The sequence below is a fragment of the Stegodyphus dumicola genome, chromosome 12 (assembly GCF_044657685.1).
Source record: "Stegodyphus dumicola isolate Sdum_Otavi_A_Nest chromosome 12, ASM4465768v1".
Classification (NCBI taxonomy): Eukaryota; Metazoa; Arthropoda; class Arachnida; order Araneae; family Eresidae; genus Stegodyphus; species Stegodyphus dumicola.
In genome coordinates, this window is record NC_140779.1 from 76,602,728 (window position 1) to 76,619,510 (window position 16,783).

The following is a 16,783-nucleotide window of genomic DNA, read 5'->3' on the forward strand; positions in this document are numbered from 1 at the left end:
CTTTTTTTTATTACAGCACAAACTGGTACTCGTAACTCAGGATCTCTCATAAGCCAACCGGCAAAATGCATATTTTTGTATTTTATGATTTTCATTTAATTTTACTTTTTCTACACAACACATTTACCAGTTCATTTATTAAAAATTAATCTCTCTAATTTAAAATCTAAAATACATAAAAGTAGCTTTAATTTAAAACAATTCTATCAGTTTTAATTTAAAATAATTCTATCAGTTTTAATTTAAAGTAATTTCATCAGTTGGAAAATCTTAGAAAAATTCACCTGTCACAGTTTTTTCCCCATAATTTATTATTTGATAGTTACAATCCTTGCACTTTAAATAAAGCTTAGAAGTTATATTTTTTATAGTTACAACATGACAAATTGTCTTGCCATTTCTATCGCATTTTAATGAAAGTTTTCCGTCATTCCAAATATCATCTGAGCAAACAGTTTGCTTTGGCATGTTTAATCATATTTTGTCAAGCGATTTTTGGCATTTGAAAGAAAAAGGTTTTAGACCACTGTTGTGAAATTTGTTCTTCCAGTTCTGTTGAAAAAAGTCAGCTACAGAATGTCACCAAATCATGTGCTAAGTACTAATTCGTATCATGTGACACAGTGAAGGTTTGGCACCAAAAGTTCAAAAACAAGGACTATGACATTAAAGAAGCACAGCACTCTTGTCAGCATACTGATGTTGACGAGACCAGCCTGCGAGAACTTGTGAAAGAAGATCAGTATGCAACCAGTTGACATCTTAATAAGGAGTTAGGCATTGTCACCCTATCCATCATATAAACTTGATGTACAAGTTCAATCGTTGGGTGCCACATGAGTTGACTCGTGCAGATACGAACAGACTTCTTCAGGCCTGCACTAATCTGCTTGAATATCAACACAAGCACAAAATTCTGGATTGGATCATCACTTGTGATGAAAAGTGTATTTACTTCAACAACACAGGCCAAAAAAGGGGTTTGTTCTGCACCCTGTGAGCCTGCTGGCAGTGCTGCAAAGCAAAATTTGACTAACAAAAAGATCATGCTTCGTATCTGGTGGTACAGCATGGTGATAGTCCGTATTGATGCTGCTAACAAGGAAAAACATTGAACTTAGTTCCAGAGCAAAATGGTTATGTTCCATCAAGATAATGCAAGACTATATGTGTCTGCATTCACTGGCTGGTCTCTGTATGGGCTTGAATGGGATCATTTGCAACATCTATCATATAGCCCCTACATCACTCCTTCAGACTTTTACCATTTTCACACTTGCAGCTACATCTTGTTGGTGCTATCTTCCATTCTGCACAGGATGTACGAAATGAGGTTGATCTGTTTTTGGACTTGCAGCCAAGTTTCTTTGAAGGCTTCTTTAAACTACCAAAACGTTTGCAAAAAATCATAGATTTGGGTGGTGCTGCTACGAACACTAAAGGTACTGCTTTCATGATTTTTTCATAACATCATTAAGAACATTTTTTGGCAGAAAACTTTTGTTACAACCAGATATTTATGCTAGTGTTTTCAAACTTATAGATTAAAGTTTAACATCAAACAGCAAGAAATTAAGAATCCGATGAATGTTTTTAATTAGTTCCTACTTGCCAGTTTAATTTCAAATAATACAGAAAATATTCAACTTTTTGATATGGCAAAATATTAATAATCTTTTGGCTTTTCCAATGAAGTTCCTTATTCAAAAGCTGGATAAAGTTTCTATATGATAATAAACAAATTATTATAATTGCTCACACAATACACATAAAATTAATTTTTTGGCAATTGTACTGAAATTTCAACTTCTGATTTGTTTTTTCAATTATTTAATAAAAATACTTTTTTCTAAAAAAACTTAACTTTATTTTGAATAAGTTTTATGTATTTATTTTGTATAAAAAGAAAAAGCTATACTTCTATATAGTTTAGCTTTTAAATTTTAAAATGCTTTTTTAACTGGTTATCATGAAATCCTTGGTAAATAATGAAATGGGTAGTTATGCTGAATGTATAAAATGCAATAAACATCACTTTGCACGATGAGGAAAATAAAAAAAATCCCCAGAAATATTTACAAACAGATATTTATTATACTATTATATTTTTTAAACAAAGCAGCAGATTAAATTTTTTTTAAATGCATATTTGAAGAAGGCAAGAAAGAATTATATATTTTAAGCACTCTGGCTTGCTGTTCAATATATGGCACTGCCAACTCCAGTATACTGCTTGCTTTCACTTTGGCATGGCTACTTTTCTTGTTCTAGGTTCTTCATTTCCCCCCCCCCCCCGTATGTGTGTGTGTGTGTGTGTGTGTATTTTGGCCCTTTTCTGGACATCACCTTCTTTGCCTATAACTGCTTGAATGATTTCATGATTATTTAAAAACTGATTTTCAACCTCATTACCAACTCAAATACATCTTCTTCAGTGAAGTCATCACAATCAGGAAATTTCCTCAAATCAGGCAGTAGAGTGTTCTCACCTGTGCAAGGCAATTCTGGGGGATTATGTTCAGGTATAAGATTATTTCCTTTCTTCCTCTTCCCCAACTGTTTGGTCTGAGATTTAATTAATATAAATTGAGGCATTTCTTGATAGGCTTTAGCCCTATGTAGACATTACACTTATAGTTTTTGGAGCTACAAAATGTATGATACCCGAAGTTTCTACTTCATAAAGGATTTCTGAGAGAAGCTTGCATCTGTGATGACTCTTGAAGATTTCTATAACTCTAAGGTCCACAGGTTGCAATACATTTGTCATTAGGGGAAAAGGACACAATTTTTATGTTTTCCTCTTCTTCACAATCTGGTTTATACCACTGAATTTAACGCATTGTCAAGAATTAGTGCCACATTCATTAATTTTTTTTTCAAGTTTGTTTTGTTCATGACTTTCTTTTCACGATATACAAGTACTTTAGCAAGTTGATATTCTATTCTACAGTGCACTGATAAACTGAGTAAGAGCAAATAAGTTCATATTTTTAAGTACCCAAGATTTCTTTGATTTCTCAACTGAAAAAGAAGTTTATGAATTCCTATGAACTTAGAACAAAGAATAACAGTTATTTCCTCTCTGTTAGACTTGTAGTCAAGGCTGAGATTTCATTAAGCAATAGCAGGAATTTTTTTCACAAGTATCAATGTCTGGTTCAGTTTCATCAATGCTGTAAATTTATTATGAATGTAAACCTTTTTCTTCAATGCAATCTTGAAGTTTTTTTTAATTTATTTTTTTTGCTGGAGTTTGCAAGATTTGCTAACAATTCTGTTACCAGGCATTTATAAAATGAGCTCTATGGCATTTTTCTCAGAAAAAACACCTTCACTTTCAAATTTTGCATACTGTATTTTTTTGCATACACATTCTCTTTCGCAATTAGACTCTTTGTTTGAGTCCTCTTCAATGAAAGCATAGACCAGAGTCGTAACTAAAGTTTTCAGCGCCCAGGGACAACTGAAGATTTCGTGCCCCCTACTGCTTGCCAAGGATGGAAAACATTTAATTCTAAAATGTTATAACATCAGTTTGGCGTCCCTTGGATTCTGCACCCGGGGACAGATGCCCCCTCTCTAGCTATGCCCCTGGCATAGACACAAAATATCATCAACTATTTCATGCACAGATTTTTGTAACATGCAGCATGTTGAAAGTATTTTCTTTCTTTTTTTTCTTTTTTTAAAATTCAAATTAGGTACAAAAATTTTGAATGGATTTATGACTTCAGCATCAGAAGTTCATCATACGCTTTCCTACACAAAGTTCACTTCATAGGTTTGTCTTTATCTAAACATTCTAGAGCATTTACATTTTGTTACATCATTATTACTATAGATTTTCTTTTCCTGTTTACTAACTCAATAAAATTTTTTTGACAAATTATATTACAGTAATTGAGGAAAAATATAACCATATATATGATCACACAAAACCGTAGTATCCACTCAACAATATGCTCCCTGCACATCTACATACAGCATCTAACCAGAAAACTGGAGGCTAGAGACAAATATGTTACAATAGGGGATACAGCATCTAACCAGAAAACTGGAGGCTAGAGACAAATATGTTACAATAGGGGATGTATAAGTCACTTTCTTTCTTCAGAAGTTAGTTGAACCAAGGCTGGTAAGGAGGACATCTACTGTATACTAGTATTTTAATTTCAGTTAAAACTGAAATAACATATGTGATCACAATATACAAAATTAAAAAATTTACATCTTACCAGATTTATTTCACCAGTAAGAAGGTGCTTTAATTTTATAACCCACAATGATCCTCCATGAGTTTCTCCACCAGTTCCAAATAAGACTAAATTTGTACCTAAATGATAAATATATATGTTACTATAAAATTTTAAATGAGATAATCTCAACAATATTAAAAAAAGCTTCTTTAGGACAATATATGCCGTGAAATTCATAATAATAATCTTTTAGGGAAAGAAGGTCAATTTCTGTAATTAAAAAACAGAAAATAAATTAAATGTTTTCCACTTTTTTCCTGTATACTTCCTAGATAGGCTAAATAAAGTTTAAAATATTGTTCCTATATTAAATCCTACATCATGGAAAAGCAGGAAACATATTGGTAATGACATTATTACAGACTAAACTTTTTGCCTTTCAAAATGCTATTATATTGCTAATAAGTGGAATCATGATCTTGGACTTTCTGATTGTGTCCAAATTCTACATAAATGTAAAATGACCTTTAAATGGATATGTATGCCAGACTTATCAATAATACTTATCCTTAATACTACAGTCAAAAGTCTTTAATCCGCACTCGTCTGGACTTCGGCGATTCTGGATTATCGGTTTTTCTGGATTATAGATCATCAATTTAAATCTGGTAAGATGGCATGGAGAAATTATAAAATTAAAAATACGAAACCCTAATTTATTAAATAAAGAGCAATTATGATCTAAAGGGTATCCAAAAAAAAAAAAAAAAAAAAAAAAAAAGCTTAATATTTATTTGTTTACTTTATTAAACATTTCTTTCAACGCGCGCATGAGTAAAGCATACATTACGCATAGTTGAAATTAGAAAATTGCAACCAGAAAACTATTTGATGTGTATTCGTGATATTTATAATGACGAGGAATTTGATTTAAATCATATCAAAGATGGAGCACATCGAGATGAAATACTACATTTAGTAAAGAATTATAAGCTGAATAGTATAAAAACATCTGCCCTGAAGATAAGGATAGTGCTGACATATCAACTTCCAGTTCATTGTGCGCCGCGACGTTTCCCCCCACCCCCGCAGAGCAGCGTGAAATTGATAAACAGATTTCAGAATGGTTAGAAAAAAAGGATATGCCTTTACCCATTTTTTGCAGCAATTCCACTTTTTGTTTGATGGACATCGAAATATGCTTTCGCTTTCTAGATCCTTTGGCAGCTTCAGAATCAGAAATTCTTTCTGACATAATCGAAATTTCAAGCTTACTTTTATAAAATTGCTCTAACAGTCTGCAAAAAATAATAAGCCAGATCCAATTCAAAGATTAAGGACCAACGCAATCAGCAACATTAACTGAAATAGATAATTAGATAATTTTAGCCTAGCTTATACCGTCCGTTATACATTAAACGCGCATGCGTTTACGCATGCGCAGAAAGTTTGTAGCTTTGAGGTCCGCATTATAGATCGTTCCGGATTATGGACGTCCGGATTAACGACTTTTGACTGTATAATACTTATCAATAATACTTTACAGACTTATCCTTTTCTATTGCCTCTTTACAGATCTTGTCTTGAATTTCTGCAAGTTGTTGTTGTTGCTAATGCTAGTTTCCTCGTGGCAAGGAGCACAAGTTTATGCATGTCATTGGCAACAGCCTTTGAGCACTTTGCAGGTGATTTTCACCTTACAGTACGATTTAGCTCAGTTCCATCCCCAATTTTGATGAAGCGCACCCTGGAAGGAGGGGACAGATTCGAGTGTCTCCGACTCCCTCTTGCCCTACCCCCATTCTCTCAAGAGGACTTTTGACTTGCCGCATATTTAGGGTGCCCCCATGCCACACGGACAGGATACATATACAAATATCCATACCTTCTCCGGGATTCGAACCCGGGCCCTTTGTCATGGTAGTCAGGGATGCTAACCACTATACTGGTTGGGTGGCATTTCTGCAAGTTCATTTACTAATGATTCAAGATCATGGAATGCTTCTCTAAAATTCATTTTAGTATCTTGTAATCTGGGCAGCACATGATCAGTTCTCCTCAAAAGTTCACGCCAAAAATGGATTTAAATTATGAAATTAAAATTCAGTGTATTTTGAAAAAACAATTCTAGTTTCATTCTGGTGTGACTTGTCATAGAACTGTCCTCAGCTAATTTTTCTAGTAGTTCTATTAATTCTTCTAACCCATCGACAGCATCAAAATTTACAAATATCAATATCTATATATCTAGACTTGCTACATTTTTTCCTCATTGAGCGATATCAAGAGTCGAATCAAATAAAAGTCCATAATCTTTATTGCTTTTGATACAAATTATTAGTTGATTATTACAGTTTGGAGGCTGAATTAGCAATAGCTCAAAGTCGAAGGGCTTATAATATGATAAAAGACTATAGTGGATTGTTTGTTATCATCTTAAAATAACTAGTATGAACTGCACCTTCTGTTTTAATTTTGTTTAAAAAATGAAAATTATTTCACTTTTGGAAAAACAAAGTGTTCAGAAAGAATGTTTTCCATACGGAGCTATTCGACTGATTTACTGCAAGCATTATTTATAAAATATTTTATCAGACAAATCAAGAAAGGAAATAATAAATATATTACAAAATTTATTAATTTAAAATTTATTTCCTACAAATCAATCAAAATAAAAATTGAAACTTTTCAGAAAATCTTGTTTGTCTTGGGGACCATTTGGTGCCCCTCTGAGAGCGGTGCCTGGGGCATGACAGACCCCCTTGCCCCTCCCCCATCTCGCTATGCCACTGCCATAAGTATGACATTTCATTTTATTTCTAACCAAATGTGACATTTGGCTTATTTGGAATATACAGAATTCATTAAGTTAATTGTCATAGAATGCATTATTCCAGAAATCCTAAAAAACTGTCTATGGGAACTAATAAAACACAATTTTTTACCAGGGGAGGGGGAGAAAGAGAAAAAGAAAAGTGTGAATGATAACAACAGCATGGCTGCAAAAATTTAAACCTTAAAAATTTGAAGATTTCTACAAGAAAATCCAGAAGTTTTCTTGCAAATGCTTGGCAGTGATATCATGATTCAGACTTATTCTTTCATTTACAGCATTCATGAATAGAAAGATTAATAAAAAATAATTACTCCTTACCATCAGGATGAGTCAAAATTTGTGGTGAGTAATAACTTTCCTTCTCATCAGGAACCTGCATCCATTTCAATACTCGCCCAGTCTTACCACTCACGATCAACAGTCTTCCAACCAATCTAGTTTCACTACCTAGAAATAAAAATTTTGCTGCATGACCTACATTTAAAAAGGTTTATTTTATTACTGGAAAATATGGTACACTGCACAAAAAAAGGGGGGCATGGGGACACTTCTATATCTCCTGTTCTACTGGGCCGATTCACGAAATTCAAATTGTATTTTTCATGTCTCGAAAGCGCAACTTACGATATATATTAGCTTTATATATAGCATTGTTTTAACATAGGTATTTTGACACAAAATGGGACTTTTTCTGAAATAACATACGATTTTTTCCCAGCAAAATTTACAGAGAAATTTTAAAATTTCACTTAGTGCATTTTTTTCAATCTGTGCCAAGAGTAATTCACTTGGTGAACTTCTTAATATATGACAACTAATTTTCCTTTCCCTTCCATTATGCCGGAGTGAGAAAAAAGTCCCAGCGTTCCTAGCTTTTTACATTATGCATGAGTGGGAAAAAAGTCACATCATTTCTACTTTCAAAGAATTTTAACAAAGTCCCTAAACCACATTTGATGTCATTATCACTTTCAACAAATATGGCAAATTTCAAAATGCACCAATATATAAATTCACACATATTTTTGGAAATTTTGTATAAAAAACTGTAATTTTTTGCAGGTATGCTTAGAAATACATCTACTTTAAGATGAAGGTTAAAATTTTATAGATTATAATTCAAAATTTTGTTTGAAAAATTTATAAAAATTACTTGAAAATACAAACTTTAAAAATAAATCATAAAAAATTGGCGAATTTTATTTGGAATGAACCTAAATTTCGAAATATCAAAGGAAGAATCAAATAAGTTTAATTAAAAAAGAGATATTAATACATATCAAATTCAATTAAAATTTTGAGAGCTTATTTTTTAAGAACTACTCGTGCAATCTTTACAAAGCTTGCTACTTTGGCATAATTTGAATTCTAGAATCTAAATATGGAAAAAAATTGGCATCTCATTTCAGAAAAAGTCCGATTTTGTGTCAAAATACCTATATAAGAACAATGCTATATATAAATCTAATACATATCCTAAGTCACACTTTCGAGGCATGAAAAATGTAAGTTGAATTTCATCAATCGGCCCAGTAGGAAGGGAGATATATAATTGTTCCCCCCTTTTTTTCCTGCGCTGTGTACTAGTGCATTAGTTAGAACCTGCTGACAAATGAAGAAAAATATCATCATTGACAATCCTATGCACATTCTGCAAACCTAGAAAGATGAGATTTCTTTCCTTTCTTTTTCTTTTCTTGTAAGTGTTTCTCTCTTACTTTTTTTTTTTTTTTTTTTTTTTTGCTAAGGATAGGTGGAAATGGCTTTTTCTTTAATGTCAAATTCAGCCCAATTAAAGTAAGAGCTTACTTGCACACGACTATTTAACCCTTTCAACACGGAAAATTCTCAAGATATCCTTTATTTATCTCAGGTTAACTACTACATTATTACTAGATTTAAATTACTGAAATATAAAACAGACACAACCCAGTTATTTTCAGACATAAGGCATTTTGCCAAAATCTCACTAATGTTCCAATTCTTATGCAATGAAATATAGTATATGAGAGAAGATATGTAACAAAATATAATGTCAATAGCCAACATATCATTAGAATAATAATTGAGAACTGGTTAGAGAAAAGTCACTTGTTTCCTTAGTATTTAGCAGAGTTTATGGGAAGACAAGAGTCAAGCTGTGGGGAATAACAGTCTGAGGCAATTTTGAACATAAATGGCAAACAATATAGTCTGAAAATAAAAAAGTGTTATTGATCTACTGACGATATCAAAATTATATTTTATCACCAGGAAGAGGCAAAAGACTATTAGCAGTATAATGGTAGGTACCAATTAATATGTTGTTGCATGCACATGGGTTCATGGTAGTGCATGCAAAAGCGATGATAGCTTGATTTTTTTTTTTTCTTTTACAAAAAGAAACATTTTACAGTTCTGTAACTTTCCACAAAATTCATACAGCACTACTCAGTATCATACAGCACAACCAGTAGTTATACTTCAAACTACTAAGAGCATTAAACACTATGCAATGCAAAGCACATCTAAAAGGCAAAACTCTCAGATATCTCAACACTCCAAATTCAGCTCTGAACTAACAACTACTACCACCTAACTGATGCTCTCTCCAGTCTTATAAAGTTTTCCCCTTGCTGCAGAGAAATCTCCAGTACTTCTCGAAATTACTGGAAGGGTGAGAGCCAGATATTGTTACAGTTGCATATATAAATTAATTACAGTTACTAAATTACAATAGCCATTATAATTCTGGGGTTGGACCAAAATATCGCCAAGTTTGGCAAGTTTTGGTGATTTCTCGCCACCCTTGGTGACAAAACTTATCTGACAAAACCATCACTAGCTTGGCAATATCTCGCCAATTTAGCAAGAAAGCCATTTACTCAATGTCAAATAGACTTGCCCCTGTATTCTTACTTTCCCAGCAAAATATTGCCTATTTAGATTATCATCTTACATTATACGCACACAGACAAAATAAATAAATCAATAAATAGAGAATTTCACGGAAAGTTTCACTAAAACTATTTATATATGCATAAAATTCATTACATTATCCCCTTTCCAAGAACATATCCTGGACAAGAAGCCACACTTAAACTAAAATTAGTGCCATACTAAAACAATAGTTTCGATAAATGACACAAAAAAAAAAAATGCTAAACCAGTAAATAAAAGCATAAATTTACAAATTTATATACAAATATGACCATGGTCTTAGTATACTATTTACATTATGTACACTATAGGACCTACATACTATGGCCTATATACTTACTATATATATAGTAAGGAGTGCATGTTTCTAAAACCTATTCCCTGTATCCCTTGCTGTGATAGTTGCTTCACTGTTATTGGTTAGAAGAGCAAAGACATTACATAAACTTTATGATTCATTTGTTTTGTCATGTGGTAAAGCTTTCTTCAAAAGTAACATACGAAGCCATGTACTGTATTTTGCTATTTGGAATGAAACTTTGAAAAAAATATTTAACATAATTTATAAATGTTTTATCATTATTTGAATGCAGCTACATTTTTAAGAACAAGATTACAAAGTATACAAGAGATATACGCCTAAATTTATACCAGTTTTTGGCCTAAGAGATAGAATCTGAGGATATGGTTAGTGATGGACTAGAATAAATTATTGACATAAGCAAATCTTTGGGACCTTTTCTTTTACAGGATAACACTTGCCACACAATTTTCTACAGCAAAATATATGTGCCTATGTTGCCTACTGTCCATTAAATTAATCTTCTAAGCTCTCATAATATAGTTCTTGTTTTAAAAGTAACTATTGTCAGTAAATCTATTTAGTTTGCATAAGGTAGTTAGGAATAAATTTTTTATACATACAAACACTGCTTGGATTATTCTAAATTTTAATTTATATTTTAAAAAACACAGTGCTATTTCAATTATATACTTCTGCTCCGATACTTAGGATAATATTTTTTTCTTTTTTCAAGATGAGGGTTATTTAGAACTGCGACAAATGGCATTTTGAATGTATCATATATTTTAGACTACATTTTACAGCAATATTTATGTTTAGTGATGATTGCTGTACCATTACTAAAAACATAGCTATAAGATTTCATGTTCGAATATTTTAAGCTGTTAAATTAAAATTCCTGTGTGTAAGACAGCTACATCTTTAACAAGATTTGTAAGATATATGAAATTTAAGTTCTTACCACAGCCCCACTAAAATGTCATGAATTCATTGCTAACTTTTGGACAGCATTTGTGAACTCATTCACGAATTTAGAGAGAAACATTTGTTTGCATAACTTTAAATATATTTCAAAGATGCATCCACTACCATCTATTGTTTTATATTCTTCATTTTCTGTACAATATGTGCACAATTCTAGGCTTTCCCCCTCCCCACTGCTGTTCTTCCCATGTGTCTGTTTAAAAAAAAAATGTGCACTACTTTAACACCATAATCCTAATTTTAGAAAGGAAAATGAGATATACGATGCCTTTTATGCTGTATGCATGCAGAAAGCCACATAGTGAAAGACTTCGTTAGAGATGACAAAAACTATAGTACAGTCCGAAAACCGGACTCGTCCGGATTTCGGCGATTCCGGATAATAGATCAGCAGTTTAAATCTAGAAAGATGGCATGTAGAAATTATAAAATTAAAAATATGAAATCATGATTTATGAAATAATGAAGTATTTATGATCAAAATTTACAAAAAAAAAAAAAAAAAAAAAAAAGCTTAATATTTATTTGTTGACCTTATTAAACATTTCTTTCAATGTAAGCTGTTTTAAGTTACTTTGTTTTTGGGGCTAATACTTTCTCTTTAATTTTGTAGACAGAGATAATCTCTTGTTTAGTTACGTTGCTGAAGTCCTGTAACTGCTGTTTCGAGAATTCCGACTAATGTGTCAATCGAAATTTTCTCGTTTTCAATAACTTCTCTGTCATGTTCTTCACTATTGGTAGTGGTATTTTCTGGATCTAGAACCATACTACATTTTGTGATTCATTAATTGACTGTTGATTGAGAAGCATTGTCATCACAATGAAAAACTTCTTTTATATCAACTTCATTTATTACCGCTTTTCCACATTTTTTTACAAAATCCGTTAATTGGAAAATTTTACCTTTGTTTTGCAATATCTGAAAACCTTTAAAATTAGCGGCTATCATCATCAAATTTAGCTATCCTTCACTATACATATTTGGCTATGCATCAGGAGCTTGGCGACTAACAAGTTGTTCCGTTAAATTTCATATTGCTTCTATCACGCACTGAGACAATTAAGCCTGAATTGTATTAGCTTAGTTATTTATTATACTTGTGTCTATTTCTTGCACATTCTTAAGGCTTATCAGATTTCTGAATAAATAAATTCCCACATATACTTAAGCCTTATTGAGGGCCGGCGCTAGATATCTTACTGCCCAATGCAATATCTGTGGGTCCTAAATTCTGCGACTCGGTGCAGCCATTTGAGTCCTGGCATTGGTTCTGGGTTTATGTGAATAACAAATCAGTTATTCTTAATTCAAATAGCCTTAAATGTAATCTTTGGATCTATGAGTACCATCAACAAAATCTATTTTTAGCATATGGAAAGAAATGTTGGGTAATTTTTCCTCGTCAACATTTTTTAGTTTTAGTTTCTCAACTTGATAAATATATATATACAGTACAAAATCCATAATCTGAAAGTAAATCTGTAATCATCGCCAAGCGTAATGTCAACATAAAAGGTTACCCTACTCCTTTATTATTCAATTACTAACATAAAAAAAACTGTTTAGACATTGCTACACATGTCATTATTCAAGTTTTCATGTTTTGATAAACATGCGGTGATGAAAGGAAAGTATAATAAATAACGATTCACCAGGTTGGCATCAAATCAACGATGTATCTATATGGAATGTTTCAGTTTGAGATCTGTGCCAAGCATATACACAGCAACGGAGCTAAATTACTGATCATACAAATTTACGCTAAAATGATTGTTTCTTCAATAACAAGGAATTTTATTTAGTGTTGAAGTGAAATTAAGAATCTGAACTCTCCAGATATGTTATTATGAGAAAAAGAGGGCAATCAAACGCGAATGCGTAAAGCCTACGAGAAAAAAGTTGTAGGTGGTTTTGAGGTCCGGATTTTAGATCATTCCGGATAATGGACATCCGGATTTTGGACTTCGTACTGTATTTGGTCTTTCCCAATGTTGAAGTGCTGAAAATCCAATAGGAGGAATCATAATCTGCAATCTGCAACCATACTGGCAAAAATATATAGTTGTTTAGGAGAATGTTGTGCATATACCTGCTGCATAAATACTTTTTAGTGACGTGTTCTCACATAAATCCTTTTTGGCAACATGGTGTATTACCTCGTCAGTACTTTTTCACAGCATTTTAATGAGGTTCAGCTAATTAGAAAGTACCAAAACTTATCACTTTAGTATTATTTTGAATGAATTATAACTGAACTGTGAATTGTGATGAACAAAAATTAAATTAATATGTTGCGCTTCCCTCAAACCAATTTTTTTTCTCAGAATGATTCTTAGCTGCATATATCAGAATTCTGTTGCAATATGCCTTAGGAATGAATATAATTTCATTCCATGGGAATTTTACTACCCCATTACAGAGCAAACTAAAACTAGAAACAGCAGACAGGTTTCTGATTTCATTGTTTGGCAAATCAGAGAGATGTATATTTATAAATTGAGAACATGATTAATAAAAAAGAAATAGAAAATTAAATACAGTTATCAGAAATCAGTTATGATTATACATGACTGTATAAAGTGCTGAAATACGATGCAGGGACAGGGAAAAGTAGATGCACCACAATTTCGTCAGTGACTATTACAGGTATTGCTCCACCGCACTACTGTACCCGTTGGGCATTCGGTTGGCCGACATCAGAAGCCAGCCTAACAAGACATTTTCAGAGATACTTTACATTAATTCTAGACTTTTGAATTGAATATACAATTAGAATAACACTGTATACAATTATTACAATGAACTTAATCGATTAACAAAAGTTGGATTATGACAGATTATAACATAATTATATCAAACATACATTGGTACACCATACAAACAATCAAACAATACATTTACATTAGTATATCTAATGACATCAAATTACATTAAATATTTTTTAAGGAATTAATTACTGTAGACTATTTTGTGCATCTCCTAGTACATTGTCATATTCCTAAAGCAATTATCTTGTAATAAATTTCCTTTCATTTTCATCAAGTTACAGAGAATCAAATGCTGTATTGTTACCTCTGCTACTGTGACAGCCTCATGATCAGAGCTAGGATATGCTTCAGGCCACTTGATGAAGTAACCAACGACAGCAAGGACGTATTTGCTGCCATCAATAGCTTATTATAGAGGTCTCAAGATGTCAAAGGCAATGTATCCAAAAGATGTTCCTACACTGTAAAGTTCCAGTTTCCCTTGGCTATGTTTCTTCGATCCTTTCTAACCTGTATAAGCACAGCATGATTGGCACCACTTTTGCACATCAGTCCCTGCATTACTTCAGTAGAAGCACTCTCTATGCAAAGTCTTCATTACTCTGAAGTGACCTGCTGCTTGACAGCTATGTAATTCATTTAGAACATCTGGGATCTGAGACATCCTTAAAGAATTAAATAGCAGTAAGTCTGGGATCTAGGATCTCAGATGTATCAAATGCCATTGGAATGCCTTTCCATCATCCCATTCACACTTCCAGTTCAAGACACTGTTTTGCATATGGAGCGAGTCCTAGAGAGCCCAATATTGTATTGTCACATGACTATATGGCTATCTATAGTCATATGACTATAGATCGAAATGTCCTGCTAGGAATGTTTCCTGATTGAAGACTCCAATACTCAATTATGGGTTTAATGTCGCCGTCTTCCAACTAGTCCTTCCTGAATTCTTCATCACTCCATGGGTCTGGGTCAGATGATGTTTAGTTTGTTACTTGACATAAAACCGGATTAAGAATGTTGTATTTCGCTTCAACCCTTGAACAATATCCACATCTTTCTGGGCAAAGTCTTGTATACATTTTCATGTGATGATCCTTTCCGATGAAGGATAATTATGTCACGTTCCTGAAGCATCTGTACCCATTTGGTTGTTTAGCCTTCAGTATTCTTGACATTTAATAGCCAGGGTCAAGGTTGCATGATCTGTATGGGGCAGAAATTTCTGCCGTAGATGTAATGGTGAAAATGTTCTACAGTTTTAACTATAGCAAGCAACTCTTTCCTGGTGACACAATAATTCCTCTCCGGTTTAGATACACACTTGGTTCAGCATTCTACGACACATTCTTGACTGTTTACTTCTTGGGACAAAACAGCACAAACACTATCATGCTTGTGTCCGTGTCGAGAATAAATGGTTTGTCAAGCTGAAGATACATCAGGTCTCAGATATTTAAGCTTCCTTCAGTTTGTTAAATGCATCCTCATATTTTTTGGTCCACAAGAACTTTTGCATACTCTCTATCAGCTTGTGAAGCGGGTCTTGCTCTGGAAGAAAGGTCCTTCACAAATCTCCTATAGTAGGTGTAAAGCTCCAGGAAACTTTTCAGCATTTCCAAACTTTAACTAATGACACTTTTTCTGGATCTGTAGACACACCTTCAGCAGAGATGACATGCCTGAGATAAGTTACTTCCTGTCTGAATAGTTTACAAGTGGCAGGGCTTAACCTTAGATTGGCTTCTTTCAGTTTCTGAAGCAATTTTCTAAGATTTTCTGAATGCTCTTAGAGGTTTTACTGACCATGAGGATGTCATTGAGGTATATCAGACGCTTCATAGGAAATAGCTCTCAACATGGTCTCCATGAGGCATTCGAATGTTGCTGGTGCATTACATAATCCAGACCACCTTGAGCTGCAAAAGTCCTTGTCCGGTAATGTAAATGCTGTCTTTTCTCAGTCATCAGGGTGTATCATTACCTGCTAATATGCACTATTTAAATCAAGCATCAAAAACCAATTGCTTCCAGAAAGAATGTCCAGAATGTCGTCAATTATAGAAAGAGGATAGCTGTCTTTCTTCATAAAATCATTCAGCCGGCTATAATCACTGCAAAATCTAGTTGAACCTTCTTTCTCTTTGATTAGTTCAAAGGGAGAGGCCGAAGGACTTGAAAAAGGTTCCACAGCATCACTTTCTTCCATGTCCCTTAGCTGTTTTCCTACCATTTCCTGTTTAGCAATGGGCAGATGTCTTACACTGCTCGACATTGAAAATGCAATACCAAGAAGGAGTGGTCAGAAATTTATGCAAATTTTAGAGCAGATGCACGTCAACGAGTTATGCGAATGATGTGAAATGCGCAGATCTCCGACGCACGTGAAGTAAGATATAAGGAACATGCAGAATGGGCAATATTCGTGTCACTATTTCTGCCAAATGAATTATCAAAGAAAGTTGGTTTTTGTCCCGGAGGATACGTGTAATAGAAGAGAATGCCAGACCGCCGTCAGCGAAGGCACTTCCAGCAGATAGACGATTTTATGAGGGGTATGGTGATCGGACTGAGAAGGACAGGTTGGTCCTTAAGTCAAATCGCAGCTGATACCCACGTGGATGCGAGCATGGTGCATTAGATATGGTGAATATGGTTGGAACAAGGAAATGTGGGAAGAAGGAGGGGTGCAACCAGAGTGACGTCAGCACTCGTGGATCGACACATACGCCGACAAGCTGTGGCGGTCCCGCAAGTCACTTGTAT

General features: G+C 33.5%; 1 protein-coding gene across 4 annotated transcripts in view; it reads right to left on the bottom strand.

Annotated features, from left to right (window-relative positions):
• LOC118192294 (uncharacterized) overlaps positions 1–16,783 on the bottom strand; it is a 113,677-nt gene that overhangs the window by 56,560 nt on the left and 40,334 nt on the right. For all 4 annotated transcript variants that reach the window (XM_085806602.1, XM_035363233.2, XM_035363241.2 and 1 more), the window contains 2 exons: positions 7,354–7,482; positions 4,239–4,336 (listed from right to left, as the gene is read on the bottom strand). In XM_085806602.1, coding sequence (XP_085662728.1) covers positions 4,239–4,336; positions 7,354–7,482 — 227 coding nt within the window. The remainder of the gene's footprint in view (positions 1–4,238; positions 4,337–7,353; positions 7,483–16,783) is intronic.